The 15938-nt window shown below is 39.9% G+C and overlaps 1 protein-coding gene across 8 annotated transcripts in view; it reads left to right on the top strand.

The window, feature by feature from the left end:
* Window positions 1–2183: 2183 nt before the first annotated feature.
* The window catches only part of LOC118452794, a 32514-nt gene continuing 18759 nt past the window's right edge, over window positions 2184–15938 (top strand). The window contains exons 1-6 of one of the 8 annotated variants that reach the window (XR_004842628.1): window positions 2782–3026; window positions 5384–5512; window positions 6751–6777; window positions 7369–7448; window positions 8023–8104; window positions 9700–9889. Coding sequence is in view for 7 of the 8 variants with exons in the window: in XM_035899171.1 (XP_035755064.1) it covers window positions 2981–3026; window positions 5384–5512; window positions 6751–6777; window positions 7369–7448; window positions 8023–8104; window positions 9700–9889 (554 nt within the window). In the remaining variant the exon portion in view is untranslated. Of the gene's footprint in view, window positions 3027–5383; window positions 5513–6750; window positions 6778–7236; window positions 7306–7368; window positions 7449–8022; window positions 8105–8656; window positions 9678–9699; window positions 9890–12357; window positions 14546–15938 lie in introns of those variants that run through there. The other 7 variants (XM_035899171.1, XM_035899176.1, XM_035899177.1 and 4 more) reach the window with 7 other exon arrangements.

The following is a 15938-nucleotide window of genomic DNA, read 5'->3' as shown; positions in this document are numbered from 1 at the left end:
TCTCAGTTAAAACTTCTAAAATTGTTTCTTGCATATAATAGACCCGGGAATTCTAAAAATCCTGGCTTTGGGGCTGCCTATCATCAGGCTGCTTATGAGCCTGACTTCTGTGCATTCCCGTGTCCAAAAGAATCCACACATGTCTGTCACGGAGAGGCACGCTCTGGGAGCACAGCTTTCTAGGCAGGCAGAAATTTAATGGTTTTCTATCACAGTTTTATCAGAGCTGCACCATTCCCAAAACTATTTCAAAATCAAAACATTCTAACAAAAATAGATCATAGGGTTTTTTTTTTCCCAAACAATTCTAATAGGAGCAAACAAAGCAAATCTCAAAACTTAGGAGAGGAGCTAATAGGGAAAGGACCTGTACCCGTGGCATAACATCTCATTAGCTGCTGCAACGTATGAGGAGAAATGGAGATACCGTAGCCACCAACTAGATAATTACCTGGCCATCTAACTGGCGCTGTTAATTAGAAACTGAACTTTCCAAAGCCAGCATGTAAGAGAAAGTAGAAAAAAAAATATATACGCACACATATATGTATATATCTCTTTTTCCCTCTTTTGTAACACTGTGTAGAACTTTCATCGTTCGGCAAAGTGTAGGTGATCTATTAGGCATGATGTTTATCAGATACAAATTTGGTACAATGCACAATGATCCTAAAGCATTAAATGCATTTCTCCTTTAAACCGTTGATCTCTGTAAAGAGAAGGAAGCGTCTCTCCTATAAACTTTGGGCTTTGCCCCCCGTCCTTCCGTCTGAAAGTGCTTGTGTGACAGGCAGAAATCCAGGAGAGGTCATGAAATAGGGATCAGTACTCCCTGGTAAGTCAGGTCACCTAGATGAGGCGTCTCTCCTAAAGAGGAGGTCTGGATTTTTGGTACCATTTTATAAAGCATACATTGGAAAGAGATTTTGTCAGTCGTGAGACATTTTTGTCGGGGGACAGTGGGCTTGAGGGTTTTACACTTTAAGCCCGGGGAAACAGAAGCACCGTCAATACAGAGCTAACCTTTATGGGTTACAGAGCTCCTCTGTGGTCCAAAGGAAGCTTTCTGTTATCAGTTGCAAATGAGCATCCGACACATTTTATATACCCTCTTCCTCTCCTGCGGGTGGGTGCATTCATTGTTTGTAGCTTTTCCCTCCTTAGTGTTTACAAGTGTGTGTCTGAATGTAGAAAAGGTAGGCAAAATGGACGGGTTTTAGACAAGTTAGCTAGATGGGCAGGGTTCAGGCAAAAGAGGCCATTCTTTCCTAGCATCCATCTGAACTGATGGCCAGGCTTTGGGACTTCAGAAATTCACAATGCCTTTTGGGGGCTCTCCCTCTCAATTGCCTCTTTCCATCGGCTGTAGAAGGAGCTGTGGTTCTCCACTTGCATAGCGAATACTTTTTTTTGGCGTACACAGGAGATGCATGAAGATATTAATTACTTACTCCAGAAAAAATTTCCATAAGATTATTAGAAAGGACAGAAAATATGATTGTTATTGGAGATATTCTTCAAAGAGAGTCTGAGAAGAAAACATCTCTTACACGGTAATTTGAGAGCAGTCTTTGAAAGAAAAAGGATGTGTAATGAAACCGGTTTCTTGTGCTGGTTAGCAATAGACTCGGAAGGCAGAAAACTCGGTGCCAGCGTTTCTTACTGTGAAGGTCTGCTATGACCTGATAAAGAAAAGTTCAGAAGAAAAGATAAGGATGTGTGCACTGAAAAATAGCTGTTAATATAACATTGTTGCAAGCATTACGCTGTCTTGTAGAATGGAGATGTCTATCCAAACACTTGTTACTCCTGTTTGCTTGGTTTTAGTGCCATTTGGCAATTTTATTCATATAGAGAGATTGTAAACAGTTGGGGGATGGGGGGTTAATATTTGGTGAGGCAGCACCTTGTCACTCCTGAAAGTCTAACTGTTATGTTTTTCATGTGTGGAGGTTTGTGGCTGAGGAACATCCAGGAAAAGCCTACTTGTCATGAGTTGTAGTACGGTGCACGAGCCCATGGAGATGCAAGCATTCCATGTTGTGGCTCTTGTATGTATACTTTGGAAGAAATAGTCTCAGCAGAGAAAGAGGGTGAGATTTTTGACAGTGGGATGATGGTTTGCCAAGCAAACTCCTTTTGCTTGACAAATTTATTTCCTTTTAATTCAAATTATCAATAGTTAACTCAGCATCATCTGGGGTATACCCTTGGATGAGGTACATACCTGTGTCAGACCACCTGGAACACTGACCAACAACTTTGAGATGCACCGGGGAAGCAGCCGTAGAAGGCATAATGCTGTTTCTTTAAATGATCCTAAATAACCAGGTATGTGACTAATCATTACACTTTACAGGCTGGCAATGTTTACTTTGAATACTTATTTTTATGGTACACTGGGTATTTAGGAATATATTATGGTCCGTGACTAGTGCAAAAGAAATTGGTTGTCTTTTGTGATCAACGGGCATTTCACTTGCATGTGTCCAGGCTTTTCCATCTGTGAAAGAATACATTTTCCATGCTTACAAAGAGCTTTGAGATCTACACCAAGTCTCTCTGGAGGTGTGACATACGACAGTATCCTCATCACAACCAGAGTATTTTAGTAAATGCACAGTTCAGAACTTGTTTTACGTACGAATAGGACTTGTCGTCTAGCTGTTGGTTTGATGATTTTTGTGCTCCCTGCACACTTCCCTCAGTAGTAAGTAAATTCTTTTCAGGACATCCGAAGCTCCTGGGGCTGCACAGCCTCCGTGGCAGCTAAGCCCTTGCCACAGCTGTTTTTGGAAGCAGTCTGGTTCAGCCAGTAAGCAGCTCAGCAAATGATAAGTGCAGCAGGGTCAGGCTTTTGAGATCTTTTGCCCTCAGGGGGTAACGATCACAGCTGCTTTGCTGTGGCGACAGTGACCTGGGGATTATTTCAGGTTCATTTTCTGTTGGTTTTCCCCTTTGCCAGATACAAAAGGAAACAATGAAGATGTGTAAGACAGTACCTGTGTTCATTCTGTTGTTTACAGGTGAGCGAACATTTCTTTATATTTGTTTTCTCAGCTATTACTTTCTCTTCAATACTCGTAATTACTTTTTGAAGATATTCCTAAGTATATTCTAAATGTTAATTTGTATGACTTGCTGTATAAATTGTTGTACAATCATTGAAGGTGTTTTCTCTATGCATTACTGTAAGGGTACCACACGAATGATTACTTTAGTTACATCTCTATCAGTGAGCTATAACTCACTTAAAAAGCATGCAATTATTTTGCCATACAAACATCTGAGGTACCCCTAATAAAACTTCAAGAATAAGTCAGGCTGTTGTATTTTAAAGAAATCCTCTGCAGGTACAAAGACACGCATAAGGTAAGACTTCTTGCAACATTGCTCATCTTAGATTCATTAATGAATGATGAAAATAAATGTTAATATCAATAATGACCAATGTTCTAACAATCAATAGTAGAACTACGACAACACATACAGCCCATCCCCCTTTTTTTTATTTGTCAGCACTGCTAGTTACAGGTACAGTGACAGTGTCTCAATGATACTGCAAAGAAAGCAAAAAATTGAATGATTTCAGGCCATTTAACAATAAGCACCAGGTCTTCCGGATCGTCCCACAAAGTCTTTGTAAATTTGCTGATTAGAAGTGAGAAGGGGTGGTATCCCACTCCGCAAGTTTCATTAACTTCTTCCCAACTGCACCTTTTGCATTATTAGGACTGTCAGGACCCCAGCCCTTCACAGCATTTCTGTCTAATGAAAATGTTTGTGTTTAATACTCAGAATTTGTGACTGGATATGATCTGAGAGACCCCTTACATCATTTGTGCCTAATATTAGGCAATAACGAAGGGATCTTATATTTAGCAGTTGGAATTTATGACTGATTGAATCTGTGTCATAAATTTTCACTAGAACATGGTTTCCTTGTGAAAAAAGAAAAAATTAGGTATAGATTGGTGTGAAGACATAAGGTACTTTCTTCTTTACACCTCTGTCCCACTAAAGGCAGCAACAAAGGGAGAATTTAAGAAGGGTTTAAGAGGTGGAGGGGGTTGGCTAACGGACCTTCTTATCACGAACATACATTTGCTCTCAAGAGCACAAGCCATTGCTTTTCAAAGGAGGTCACGGAGATATGCATATCATCAGGCCCACTCCGTGGAGCTGCGCTCTGCTTGGCAGAGTCCTATAAAATCTTCACGGTGACAAAGCAAGTTTTTCTCCTAACCACTGAGCAACTTAAGCCCATTGCTACCAAGCGTGGCATATTCTCGGAGAGAGAGGCAGTGTCTGCCCATAAGTGCAGTTCTTTTTTAATTGCAGCATCGTGGGTGCATCTGTTTGCTCACTTCCAGAGAAGCTGTGGATGTTATTCCTGGAGATGATGCTATAATTCTAAGCAGAACTTTACAGATAAGGAGATACTAGGGGGCACCAGAATTATGTAACGTGTTTGGTGATTTTAATTTTTTTTAACTTGTACATCCAAGAATCTCACGTGGCAGAGCTTTGTCCCCCTGTGGTGTTTCAGAGCTGATTATTTCCTGCGTGGAACCTCCTGGAACTTCACTGGCTAAACTTGCTTCCATAGAAAAGGTTTTGTTTTGTTTCGTTTTTCATGTCACAACTGAGGCTGTGTAAGAAAGCGTCTGCTTAATGCTCCCATAACTTAACAAAGGGTACAGTTTTCCTCTCTTCATGTCATTCAGAAAAAGTTTAGGGAAAGTATCGTTCGTCCCTCTCCAAAATTTTTTTTCATTAGTTTGCAACTGAAGTTGAGGAAAAATGTGAAAGAAAGGGTGTTTTCATTTATTAACTAAAGCAAGCTAACGAGTGTCATCATCTGTATTAATGTGGTTGCTTCCCATTTGAGAAACATATAGGGCAAGAGGAAAAGTGAGAATGAGGATGCATATCAATAAACATCCCAGGTGAATTTAGCTGCTGTATCTTATCGAGCCGCATCAAAGCAAATGAAAATGGTCTGGCTAATTTTCGCAGAGTGCCCAAATCTAGTAAAGGCTATAGCTCCACTATTGTTCCTTTATGGCTTTCATTTTCTTACTCCAAAGCAAGGAAACAATATCTGAGAAGGATATCTGTGAAAATAGGGGGGGGGTTAGCTGAGTAAATGACAGTCTTGTTTTTCAAAAATTTTTCTGAGAAATGTCTTAACAATTTCAACTGAAGTATTCATACAGAAAAGCAGGATGGAGGGAAACACTGCAAACATGAAACAGCAGGCAAGGTTGTCCAAGCTATGAGCATTTGAAAGCAGGATTTTATAACAGACATTATCAAACAACTTTAATAATAACTGGTATGACATACTCCAGCAATAATATTTATTTTTTTTTTATTTTAGGATATATTTGTAACAACAGGGATGTTGCTGCAAACACCACAACATCATCATATAGTGTCTCACCTGCTTCCAGTGTCACGCAAGCTCCTGAATTAGAAACACCACAACATGGGAACAATCACATTCCAGGTGTGGGGTTTTTTTTATTTTGTTGCTTCCTCCAAATCCTGAGTCAGTTCTTCCCTCAGTGGGTACACCCAAGCCTGTTCCATTTTTCCCCTGTTGTTTTCCTCCCAATGACTTTCTATCCAAAAGCCTTAAAAAAAAATATTTGCAAACACAAACCAATTTAGCAGCAATATAACCCTGTGATTGATGTAAACAAGTTTCCCCTGTTTCTGCAGAAGTGGAAGCTGAAGCACAAAGAATATTTCAGACATCTCAAATAGCACAGCCTGAATCATTGTCTGTCAAGAAGCAGAAAATATGTCACTTAGTATAAAATGTCAGGCCCTTTCCATGATCAGCGGGTAGCTTGGTATTCTGTGCTACGGGAAGAAAACCGATGGGGAAGAAAACAGCAGAAAAAGGCCCCACAGACCTGCCAAGTATCTTGATTCTTTCTGTGACGCCCCTCTGTGCGGGGCCAACAGCACCTGCCTCTGCGTCTGTCTCAAGCGATACCCTGCTCCTGCAGACCTTTCTAGAGGCTTTACCAAGTGACTGCTTTCACAAGCCCCATCTTTGCTCTTACGATCCCAGCTACGAGCTGCATGAAACCTTATAGGTACAAGCTGGGGCTTCAGAACGCTAATGCTTTCTCAGTTCCTGCATTTGTGAGGCATTGTGTGGTGGTGGTCTCTGAAGCAGCTGCGAGGGCAATGTTGCCAGCTGAAAAATCAGGAATTTTACCTGCCCTCTTTCATCCTCGTGTCTTTGGGCTTCTTATGCCAAGATGCTACTCAGTGCTCGGCGGTGAAGATGGAAGAAAGGCAAAAAGGAGGAGCAAACCTTTGGCAGCAGCTGTTATCTGCCTGCTTCCTCCTTCCTCGTTCAGCATGGCAGGATCTGAAGAAAGCTGCTGTTCTGACTTGGACTTAGTTATGCTAATTATAAATATATGTAAATGCACAGCTCACTCAATATATGAGAGTGCTCCGTCGCACTCTGCCAAACAGACAAAGCACATATGAAGGAGGTAAAGAAAAATCAGCATACAAGTATGGTGAACATAGGTACAGAGTAGCAAAGAGCTGCCATCTATTATTTTGGCAGGAAATAATGAGTCAGCTTCCTTTTAATGCCTGCTGTAAAATCAGTGCTTTGTAATCACCAAAAGAAAGGTAGGGAAAACAGCTTTAGCTACATTCTACAGAGTTGTACAGTTTTCTCATGTTTCTAATTTCCATTTTTCAATTTTTCAACAGAAAATCATCCATTGGCAGCTCCAACAGGTAAGTTGACCCCATTAATATATATACTTCTGCTTAAATAATTCTTTTCTTTACCTAAGTTTTGAACTTTTAATTTCTTTTACTGCAATTGGTTATAGAAAACAAAAGCTTTGTATGGACTTGCCTACACTAGCCTGAAAACCTCTGTTTTTGTAAAACAGTATTGAAGACATTCCTTAATTGCAAATCATGGTATTTGAGTAATGAGCATATCACTCTGCTAGACTAAACCATAGTAACTTACTTTAGTACTATATATTAGTATTTGGGGCTTTTTGTTTCGGTAAAATCTGCAGCACCAATAATATTGTGAGCAGCAGTAACTGTTGGTATATTAAGATTGGAGATGAATACAGCACGTCCTTTGCACTGTCAAAAAATCATTGACTGTGATGAGCTGTAATATGCTCGGTTCATTTCTGTACAAATCCAGACTCGAATGAGGTTTTTTGTTTGTAGGAAAAATAAAGACCGAGATTTTAGTGTCACACATAACCATTTCATGCTGCATAATTATCCACCACAAATGTAGGTATTAATTTTTTCCTTAATAGCTTGAACTCATGGGTACCTTTCTTTTTGCTCTTCTAGTGGCAGGAATCAGCATTTCCTTTGTGTTCATTTGTATGCTTATAACTATTGGTATTTGCTGTGCACAGAGAAAATCAAAGGTAAGTCCAAGTTTTTACCTTTGGATATTTGTTTATGTATATTTATCTGCATATATTATATAATATGAAGTGTCATTTTCCCAATTTTTTCATTTTTCACTCAGATTTCTGATGTTTGCAACATTTGCAAATTGTAGTTGCTTTTCTGCTGGGATTTTTTTGCCCCTGGATGGCATTCTTGATATTAATCATCTTGTAATCAAGGTTTAATTTACCTCAGCCGACCTCCCTTCCCTGATAGTACCTGCTCACATTTTAGTAGGAATGGTTCCCAGTTTGCAGTTTTATTCTCCTTTTAATGACAGCTTTCATCATCAAAGGTCATGTATCAGAAATGACAATTGAACAGTTCAAGCGAGTTTTATCTGTCTGAGGAGTAATAAGAATAAATGCAGTAACACTTGCTATAGATTCAGCTATGCGAAAATAGTCTACTGTATTAGTGAAACAAGGTAATATAAGGAAAAATATCAGCAGAACTGATACTAATATTATAGTGACAACATTGATTTTGTATTTGTGTAGCTCAGATGCATACTGCAGTGATAATAACAGATCTGTATTTCTTGCACAGGGATTTTCAGCTGAAAGTAATTCTGCCCCCTCTGGTGAACCTGAAGTCTCCTTAAAGAAAATTTCAACACATGAGAACCAACGTGAGTGGACTTTTGAAAGAGCGTTACAATGACAGCGGGAGAGCTGTTGCATGACCCTTTGGTCTGTGCACCCACATGGCAGAACCACACTTACCATGGGACTCTCAGTCAGTAATTTTCCCTTTTTCAGTGGGCATTTCAAATCACTCCAAAATAACTTGGAATGTCAGCTATCAAGAAATCCCTGTTGCCAAAAGAATATCAGACAGTGTTCTTCAGTAAAGCATTAAAACCGGGGCAAACATTAACACCAGGGAGGTTCTTAAATGCCTCCTAACGTGGCATGCTTCGCCTGTAGCGTAACAAGAGAAAGGGCAAACTGCTGCACAGCCTCAAGCCTTATCATCTCTTTCCTCATTGATACCAGAACTAAATCCCATTCTTAGAACTGTGTGATACTGGGGACTCTGGGAAACTTAATCATTTTAACATTAATATTTACGGCCTTTGCTGTGTATTTGATCTGTTATATATTGCAATGAGGTGTATTTCCGTCCTACTCTTTATTTCAGTAATATTTTTCATGTTTTTCTTTTCTTATGTCCTTTTCAGGGAGAAAGAAGAAAGGGAAGTCCTCTCAAATGTAGCTATATAAACAGCACTCTCAAAAGAGCTGTATCTTCAAACAAGTTAAATTCTTGAAATTTAAGAGATCCTAGTTACAGAAAATGGCACACTTAGGCTCTTTCTGTTCTAATAAATTAATCCTGCACAGGAGCATTGCTACTGTTGAGTTTAGCTGGAATAGCCCTTGTTTACGCTTGTGTGAACTACCTATGGGAAATGGCTCCTGGAAGGCTCTGTCTTCCAAAATGTGGCTGGGGCCAAACCCAGCTTACCAGCATAAACAGATTCTGTTTGTCTGTAAATCTTCTCAAGCCAGTATTATTTTTCCCAGTAGCAGGAGAGAAGGCGGCTGTGCCAGCTTTCAATTTCAGGTACTGGTAGACATTCTCTACAAATAAAAGCAGTTTCTTGCCAGGGTCTGCACCGACTTCATGAAAGCCAAAGGGGTATTTGCAGTTGACTTCAGTGAACAAAGTGCAGAAGAGTATTTGAAAGTTCACCACTTCTTCCATCTGCTCAATAGATAAAGATATCTTTTTCATTTCTGTGTGTTTATTCTGTGTTTAAGCGTGAGGTAATTATTATATCTGCAGCAATATCATTTAGGGTGGGAGAGTTGTGCTATAGCTGCTTCCTATGTGGTTTTTTTAACATGCATCTTCTGTTTTCCTTCTGTTAAATACAAGTTCAGTAAGTGCTTAAATGCTTTTCTAGATCCTAGATCAAGGTTGCCCTGGGCAACAAACAGTGTTAGTTGAATGCAGGGGAAGTATGAATAACAAACATTTGATCATTTACCAGGAATAATTCATATAAGCCATGTTTACAGTACTTTTTAATTGATGTTTGCAAGCTCTATGTGAATGATTCTGCTTTTATTTTCAGAGTGGTTGTATTTTATCTGAACTTTTACAGAATTTGTGTACTAGAAATAATATTTACTATTTGTTATTTGGTGTTCACGTTTTGTTATTGCACTTTTTAAAATGTTTGTGGGTGCTGAAGTAATCAAAAAAAATTTCCTCTAGCTTGGGTGACCAGTCCCACAAGAGCGGATGCTGACTACTTAGCGGTTAAAACTACCTGTGAACTTGGAATTACTTGTGCAACGTATGGCCTGAGACATGCGCCCACAACGCTGTCAGTTTGGTTCATGGTGCTGTGGTTCCATTGCATGCTGCTCAGCAGAGAGACCGACAGGCCTTGCATGCCGATGGGGTAGGCGGCAGCAGCAGCTTGCTGGGAAACACTGGGGAGTTGGTATTGAAAGAGCAGGTTCAGACAGTAAGGCAACAGAAAACTTAACTGTGTTCTGTGGCTCTGATTTGGAAATGGGGCGCGTGTGACAGAAAAATCAGAGGGGATTGGCATGAGACAGGGCAAGTGAAATGTTTATTAAAATGGAAAGGGAGAAGTGTGTGGAAATCAGGAAAGCCCTGATTTGCAGAAACTGGGGGCATGGAAGTCAGACCAGCAGTACATGCTGCCTATGGTTTGATGGCCCTTACATTCATTGGAACGGTAAGGCCATTTTAAGTTAGTTTATTCATACTTTTTTTTTTTCCAGTATAGGAAAGATGAGAAGGAATTGCCTTAATTTGCAAGAAGTAAGTTTTAGAACAGATAGCAGAGAAATGTTAATAAGTACAAGAAGGGAAAAGCAAACTACCCAAACTGCTGTTGGAACCTTACTCGGGTGGAGATTACTTTTAAAAACAGATTACACAAAATACCCCTATTCCTGGCACAGTGCGAAGAAGGTTGTATTAAATAGTCTCTGCAGGTCCCTTCAAGCTCTGAATTTCCAATTTCTAACAAATACCTCAGCTAGGTAGCTGAGTTTATACAATAGCCAGCTCCATTTGTGAATAACGTGCAAAAAGTGAAAATACTGAGAGCCCACTGAGCCTGGTACCCTACAGCCAGCAATGCTAGTAACAGCCTTAGGAAAAAGATGAGCGTAGGGCAGATGTCGTCTTCCTCCCTTTGTATTCAAACCTTTTCAAATGTACTGCCTTTTCAGCAGTGCAGACCTGACCTGTATGACACACTGAAGACATGCGTTCCATAGCTCAAGATCTCTTTTATCTTTTTTTTTCAGTCTGCTGTCTAATAGGCTTTATTCATTGTCCTCTTCATCTATTTACTACGAACAAAACCAGTGGATGGTTATTCTTTTCCTTTTCCATGTCATTCATGATATTATAGACCTTTAGCAGAACTGCTTTGTCACCCAAAGTAACAATGTTGCTTATACTACATTGATTTAAAATTTACCAAAATGTGAAAGCGCATCTGCTTTTAATTACCAGAGGCTGAAAATTGCAATGTTACTGCATTTCCTGGGGTAATAATTGCAATGTTTACGGTTTCTACAAAACGTTTAAAAGTTAATATCTGCACCTTATGGTGTGGAACACAAGTTAGAAGCATGGATCACCCCTGGTTTTATACACATTAGCCGTCTTGGTCAAACCAAAAGACTTGTTCTCGCTTAACATAAAGTTGAATGAACATTGAAGGATTCAGCCACAAGTTGCATTAGCCTCTCTCTCCTGAACAGGGAAAACCACTTTCAATATGATGAAAATTGAAAGCCTGGCAGTAAGACCTTAGGCATTTTTAACCCTTAAACCCTTTCTTGTGCAAAGTCATCCTTCAGGCCTTTAAAATATTATTTGTATCCACTTGTGTTTTCTATTCCCCTTCCACTTGTACATGCTAGAAGTAGGGTCAGCAGCAGCCAGCGTGTTTTCCTGTCTATAGAAGCCTAACCTATAAATGAAACCAGACGGAATATTGTAGATGGTAAACACAATACAGGGTGCAAAGGGACTGAAGGGCCCAGGGTATTATTAACAATGTGTGTCTGTCTTTATTTAGAGAGACAGTAGGTGTGATCACTGCTGCCGGGCAATTTCACACCATTTCAAACAAGGTATGAAAGCACCTTGCAGTGAATTGTCAAAAATCAGTAGGACTGCTTCTGTTCTTCAGCAGTCCATGCAAAGAAGCAAAGCTTAAATAGACACACACCAACACCTGAAATATCTGTCTCATAAACACTCCTGCAGCATTGAACGAGGCTGGATGGCTGGAAGCAACCATGTTGGAGATAAACTGGAGGGTTTTTGTTGATAGTACTTGTTCTCTTGATAGAAAGACATGGGTCTGTTGACAGAGACTTTCAAAGCACTAGGTTGTGCTCTCAGAAGTCACTTTATAATCATGCTATTCAAATTGACTGTGGCTTTCTGTTCCTTCCTATGTGTGCTCAAGTACAGTAGAGAGAAGTGCTGGGGTAAGACATCTGTGCTGTCTGATTTGGGGACTCCAGTCTGCGTACAGGAGCAGGAAGGGGCGTATTCTAATGTATGCTGCTGATAGGGTTTGCGTGAGATCCCCCTGTAGAGATATGTTCTCCTGTGCCCCTCCCTTGCCTGAGTTAACCTGTGAACACCCTCTTTTTCACGTTATGCCGGACATAACCTTTTTTTTGCATACAAAATATTTTGAACAAGAAGCAGCAGAGGTGCTTTTGTTTGTGCCATCAAAAGTACATTGGACAAGGAGAATTTTTCCTGAAATCTGTAGCTGGTGAGGGATCATTTTGTATAGCTGTAGTGTAGCCTTAATAAGTGGAATGCCTAGCTAACTTTACTGGAACTACTTTGTATGTATTTCAGGTATACCTGGCAGCAGTTCTATACCTCCATTTAAACAAAAAGGAAAAAGAAATTTCTGGAGGACCCTTTGCTGAAAATTTCCAGCAGGCTGACTGTGACATTTTGTAGCTACCTCCAACAGGAATTCTGAAAGTTTAATAGTACAGGCTGAGCAGGTAAACATTGAGATGTATAAGTAATGTAGAAAATTTTCTGTGTTTCACATACTCTGGTTACCATAGTTGTTGAGTATATGTACGCAGTCATGAATTTACTGAGGAGGTAGCCTCCTGTCCAGTTGTCAGAATTCTTCTGAGTTGAACTGTGGGACATGGATTTTGACTAACTTAATGAAGTCTGTTCCACGACAAACATTACCAGGGATTGTGCTGTGTCTCAATAATTGCTCTCTGAGCAAAAAAGTGGATTCTTTCAGGTATCTACAAAAATGAGAGATGAGGTGTAGAATGCTACTAGCCGTGTGAAACTGCAGATGATGCCAGTAAATGTGCAAGAATATATCAGCCCTAGAGACTGTGCTGTGGTCAAGGTCTGGAAAATCCTGGGTTCTGAGAAAGATCATCAGGGAAAGTATGTCTTATGAAAGACAACACCAGGAAAAAGTCAACTCTATGAAACAAAACAAAGTCCAGCTCCCTCTCTTCTGTACAGAATATAGAATGATCACTGCTGTTAGCAGTGACTAAAAATATGCAGAGAAATCAAATCTGTTTAGTCGGTAAGTGCCTGTAACAGGCTTCCGGATACATAGCTACTACTAACAGAGCATCCTGGGATAGCATTAAACTACAGCAATCTAGTGTTAACAGACAGTAAATAGTGGTAGATGCTGTGCTTTAAGTGTGAATCACAAAGTGTAAACTAGCCACTGTTTTCTAAGAAAAAAAAGTATTTTGACATTGTTTCTTCCCTCATTTGCAACAGTTGTCAAAAACCTAATCATCACACAAAGACCACTTCTTCATCTAGCACAGGTCCTGTAATGTTCTGCAGTACTAGTGTCGACGTGGACTGGTGTTAAGCAGCTGTGTGTCCTTCCTAGATGTCAGCCATACCGCTTCGTGCCTCTCAGAGGCAAAGCCCTGAGCATTCAGGAGGTTTCAGAAGCTGATGACTTCTGAAACAAATTAATTTTAATTGTAACTGTAGGCCAAACTGTGCAAAATTTTCTCACATCGGTAATCCACTGGAGTCATCAAGACCATTCACATGAGCAATTTACTGAGCTGCATTTTTCTTGCTCTGCGCTGTAGATATTGTGCTGCTATTTTCTTCTCCTGTACAACTTCTTTACATTTAAAACTCTAATTTTAGATCTCATTTGTGTTAACAAAGGAATTCCTTTTACAGTTTCAACCAGTTAGGCATATTCTTTCAAGGAATATAATTTCACAGTTGCTTGTTATTCCAAGCTTGCAAGTGCCTTCTGACAGTAAAAAGTTGATCTGGGATTCTCACTTAGAAGAAGTAAGCATAGATCCAGTGCCTGCAAGTTATATCAAATGAGAAGCGCTGTCTGAAGAAAAAAAAAAAATCTACCATCTTCTACAGATTTGCAGTTTCAGCAGCAGATGGCTGAGATACAGCAGGGTCTGGGTGTATGAATAGCGACATTGTTATTCATCCATCAGCCTCATTACACCTAGGCAGGCTGTCTGTGCCCTGTTATAGGCACCCTATTGTAACCCGAGAATACGTTTTGATCAAGATGTATAATCCTGGCATTAAATAAGTACATTTTAAAATGGGATTATTGTGAGGATGATTAACGTGACATCCCAAAGTCTGATCCTACTGTGATTAGAAGAGTGAATTCAGCCCCACTGCATTTTGAATCTTAGCACCTTGAGACATGCTAGTGAAGGCTGGATTTGCTTTCTTATCTGCATATTGAATTTCACGACCAATGATAGACCCTAATGATAGAAAAGTAGTCTGTAATTATTGGAAAGATTCTCATTAAAATAATGACCTTGCAAAAAGCAAAAAAGGAAGTATCAACGTCTTTGAAGTGCATGGATTCAGTACTAGACAAAGGAAGTTATGGCTAGCTTTAATTTGGGAACTGAAATGGCAATAGGGAACGTATACAACTGGAATTAGGGCATGGCATGTTTAAGGTTTTCAAAGATTAAAAATATATTCTGTTCAGGATTTGCATTTTTATACAATCAGGCAAGATGTAGAGCTTGGGGGGGGGACGACAAGGGGAGGGAGCTATCTTTTAAAAGATGCCTACCTGGTATTTTTAGATCTTACTAAACTCTTTAAATTTCTATTCAAAACATATTTGTAATACTTTTGTTTAAGAATTTGAATTAGTTTCTGGGATTTGTAGTGACTGAAATTTCCAAGCGTTTGCTTTCAGACATGCATTCGCAGGAACACCCAGTATAGATGGAAAGCAATGAACAAATGAGGAATATAGAGCAAGACTGAGGCATGGGTTGCTGTGCCAGAAAGTAGAAGGTGGCCACCAGCTGCAGCAATTGGACTCAGGACTATCTGTTCCCCCTTAGAAATTTACCTCAGTAGTCTTGGCATACTGGAAGAGAACATGGGGTATATAGATCAGCAAACATCTTTGAGGGTGAGAACAGAATCTTAAATAAAGATTTACATGTGCACATACACACAGACACTCATAATTGAAAAACTCAAAGCTCAGAAGGACACTGACTGGGAGGACTGGGGTAGTGAAGCAAGGCAGGAGAGACTTAAAAAGCCAGGGAGGGAATCTCAAGTGGCTGTGCTGCGGAAAATGCCCATTTGGCTCTCACCTAAGATATGAGCTGTCAAAGAAGGCTCATATCAAAGTAAAGCTCACGAATTTGTGAGCACACCAAGAAGAAAATATTAGCTGGTTAGGCTGATGGGGAAGAGCAAGCAATTTCAACAGTAGCTTAGTAGTGACAGGACAAAGTAGCTGTGATTAAATGGTATGAATTATAAACGTTTAACCCACATTGTTCAGTAAAGAGAACTACTGAGATGGTTCCTGTTACATACATTGGCATGGATGTCCTTGATCTGTCTTCTTCTTACAATGACCAGAAAGCAATCTGGCCATTCAAGCAGCCAGCTTGTTCTGCTGATTTACTGTTTAAGGTTGGACAAACCAACTACCTTTACTTTATTTTGCTGAATTCTAAAGTATATGTGGAAGCATCTGTACATTTCACAGAATCACAGAATGATTGAGGTTGGAAGGGACCTCTGGAGGGCATCTGGTCCAAGCCCCCTGCTCAAGAAAGTCCACCTAGAGCCAACTGCCCAGGACCAGGTCCAGACAGGTTTTGAATAATCTCCGAGGATGAAGATCCCACAGCCTCTCTGGACAACCTGTGCCAGTGCTCAGTCATTTCCATTTCTCTGTGTTCCATTTAAACAGAACTCTTGTTTGTTGTGGGGTTTGGTTTGGGTTTTTTTTGAGGAGGGGAACTGAAAAAAACCAAAGATGTGGTTACATATTTAGTTTTTGCAAGCTTCTGTCCTACTTTCCATTTGGTCATTGTGGTGTTGCTAAAATAGATGCTATTATGCTACATTATATATTTACACCACCATTTACAAAATTTCCA

This window comes from Egretta garzetta, unplaced genomic scaffold (genome assembly GCF_000687185.1).
Source record: "Egretta garzetta isolate BGI_Z169 unplaced genomic scaffold, ASM68718v1 scaffold258, whole genome shotgun sequence".
NCBI classification, from domain to species: domain Eukaryota; kingdom Metazoa; phylum Chordata; class Aves; order Pelecaniformes; family Ardeidae; genus Egretta; species Egretta garzetta.
This window is presented reverse-complemented; position numbering and strand designations above follow the sequence as displayed.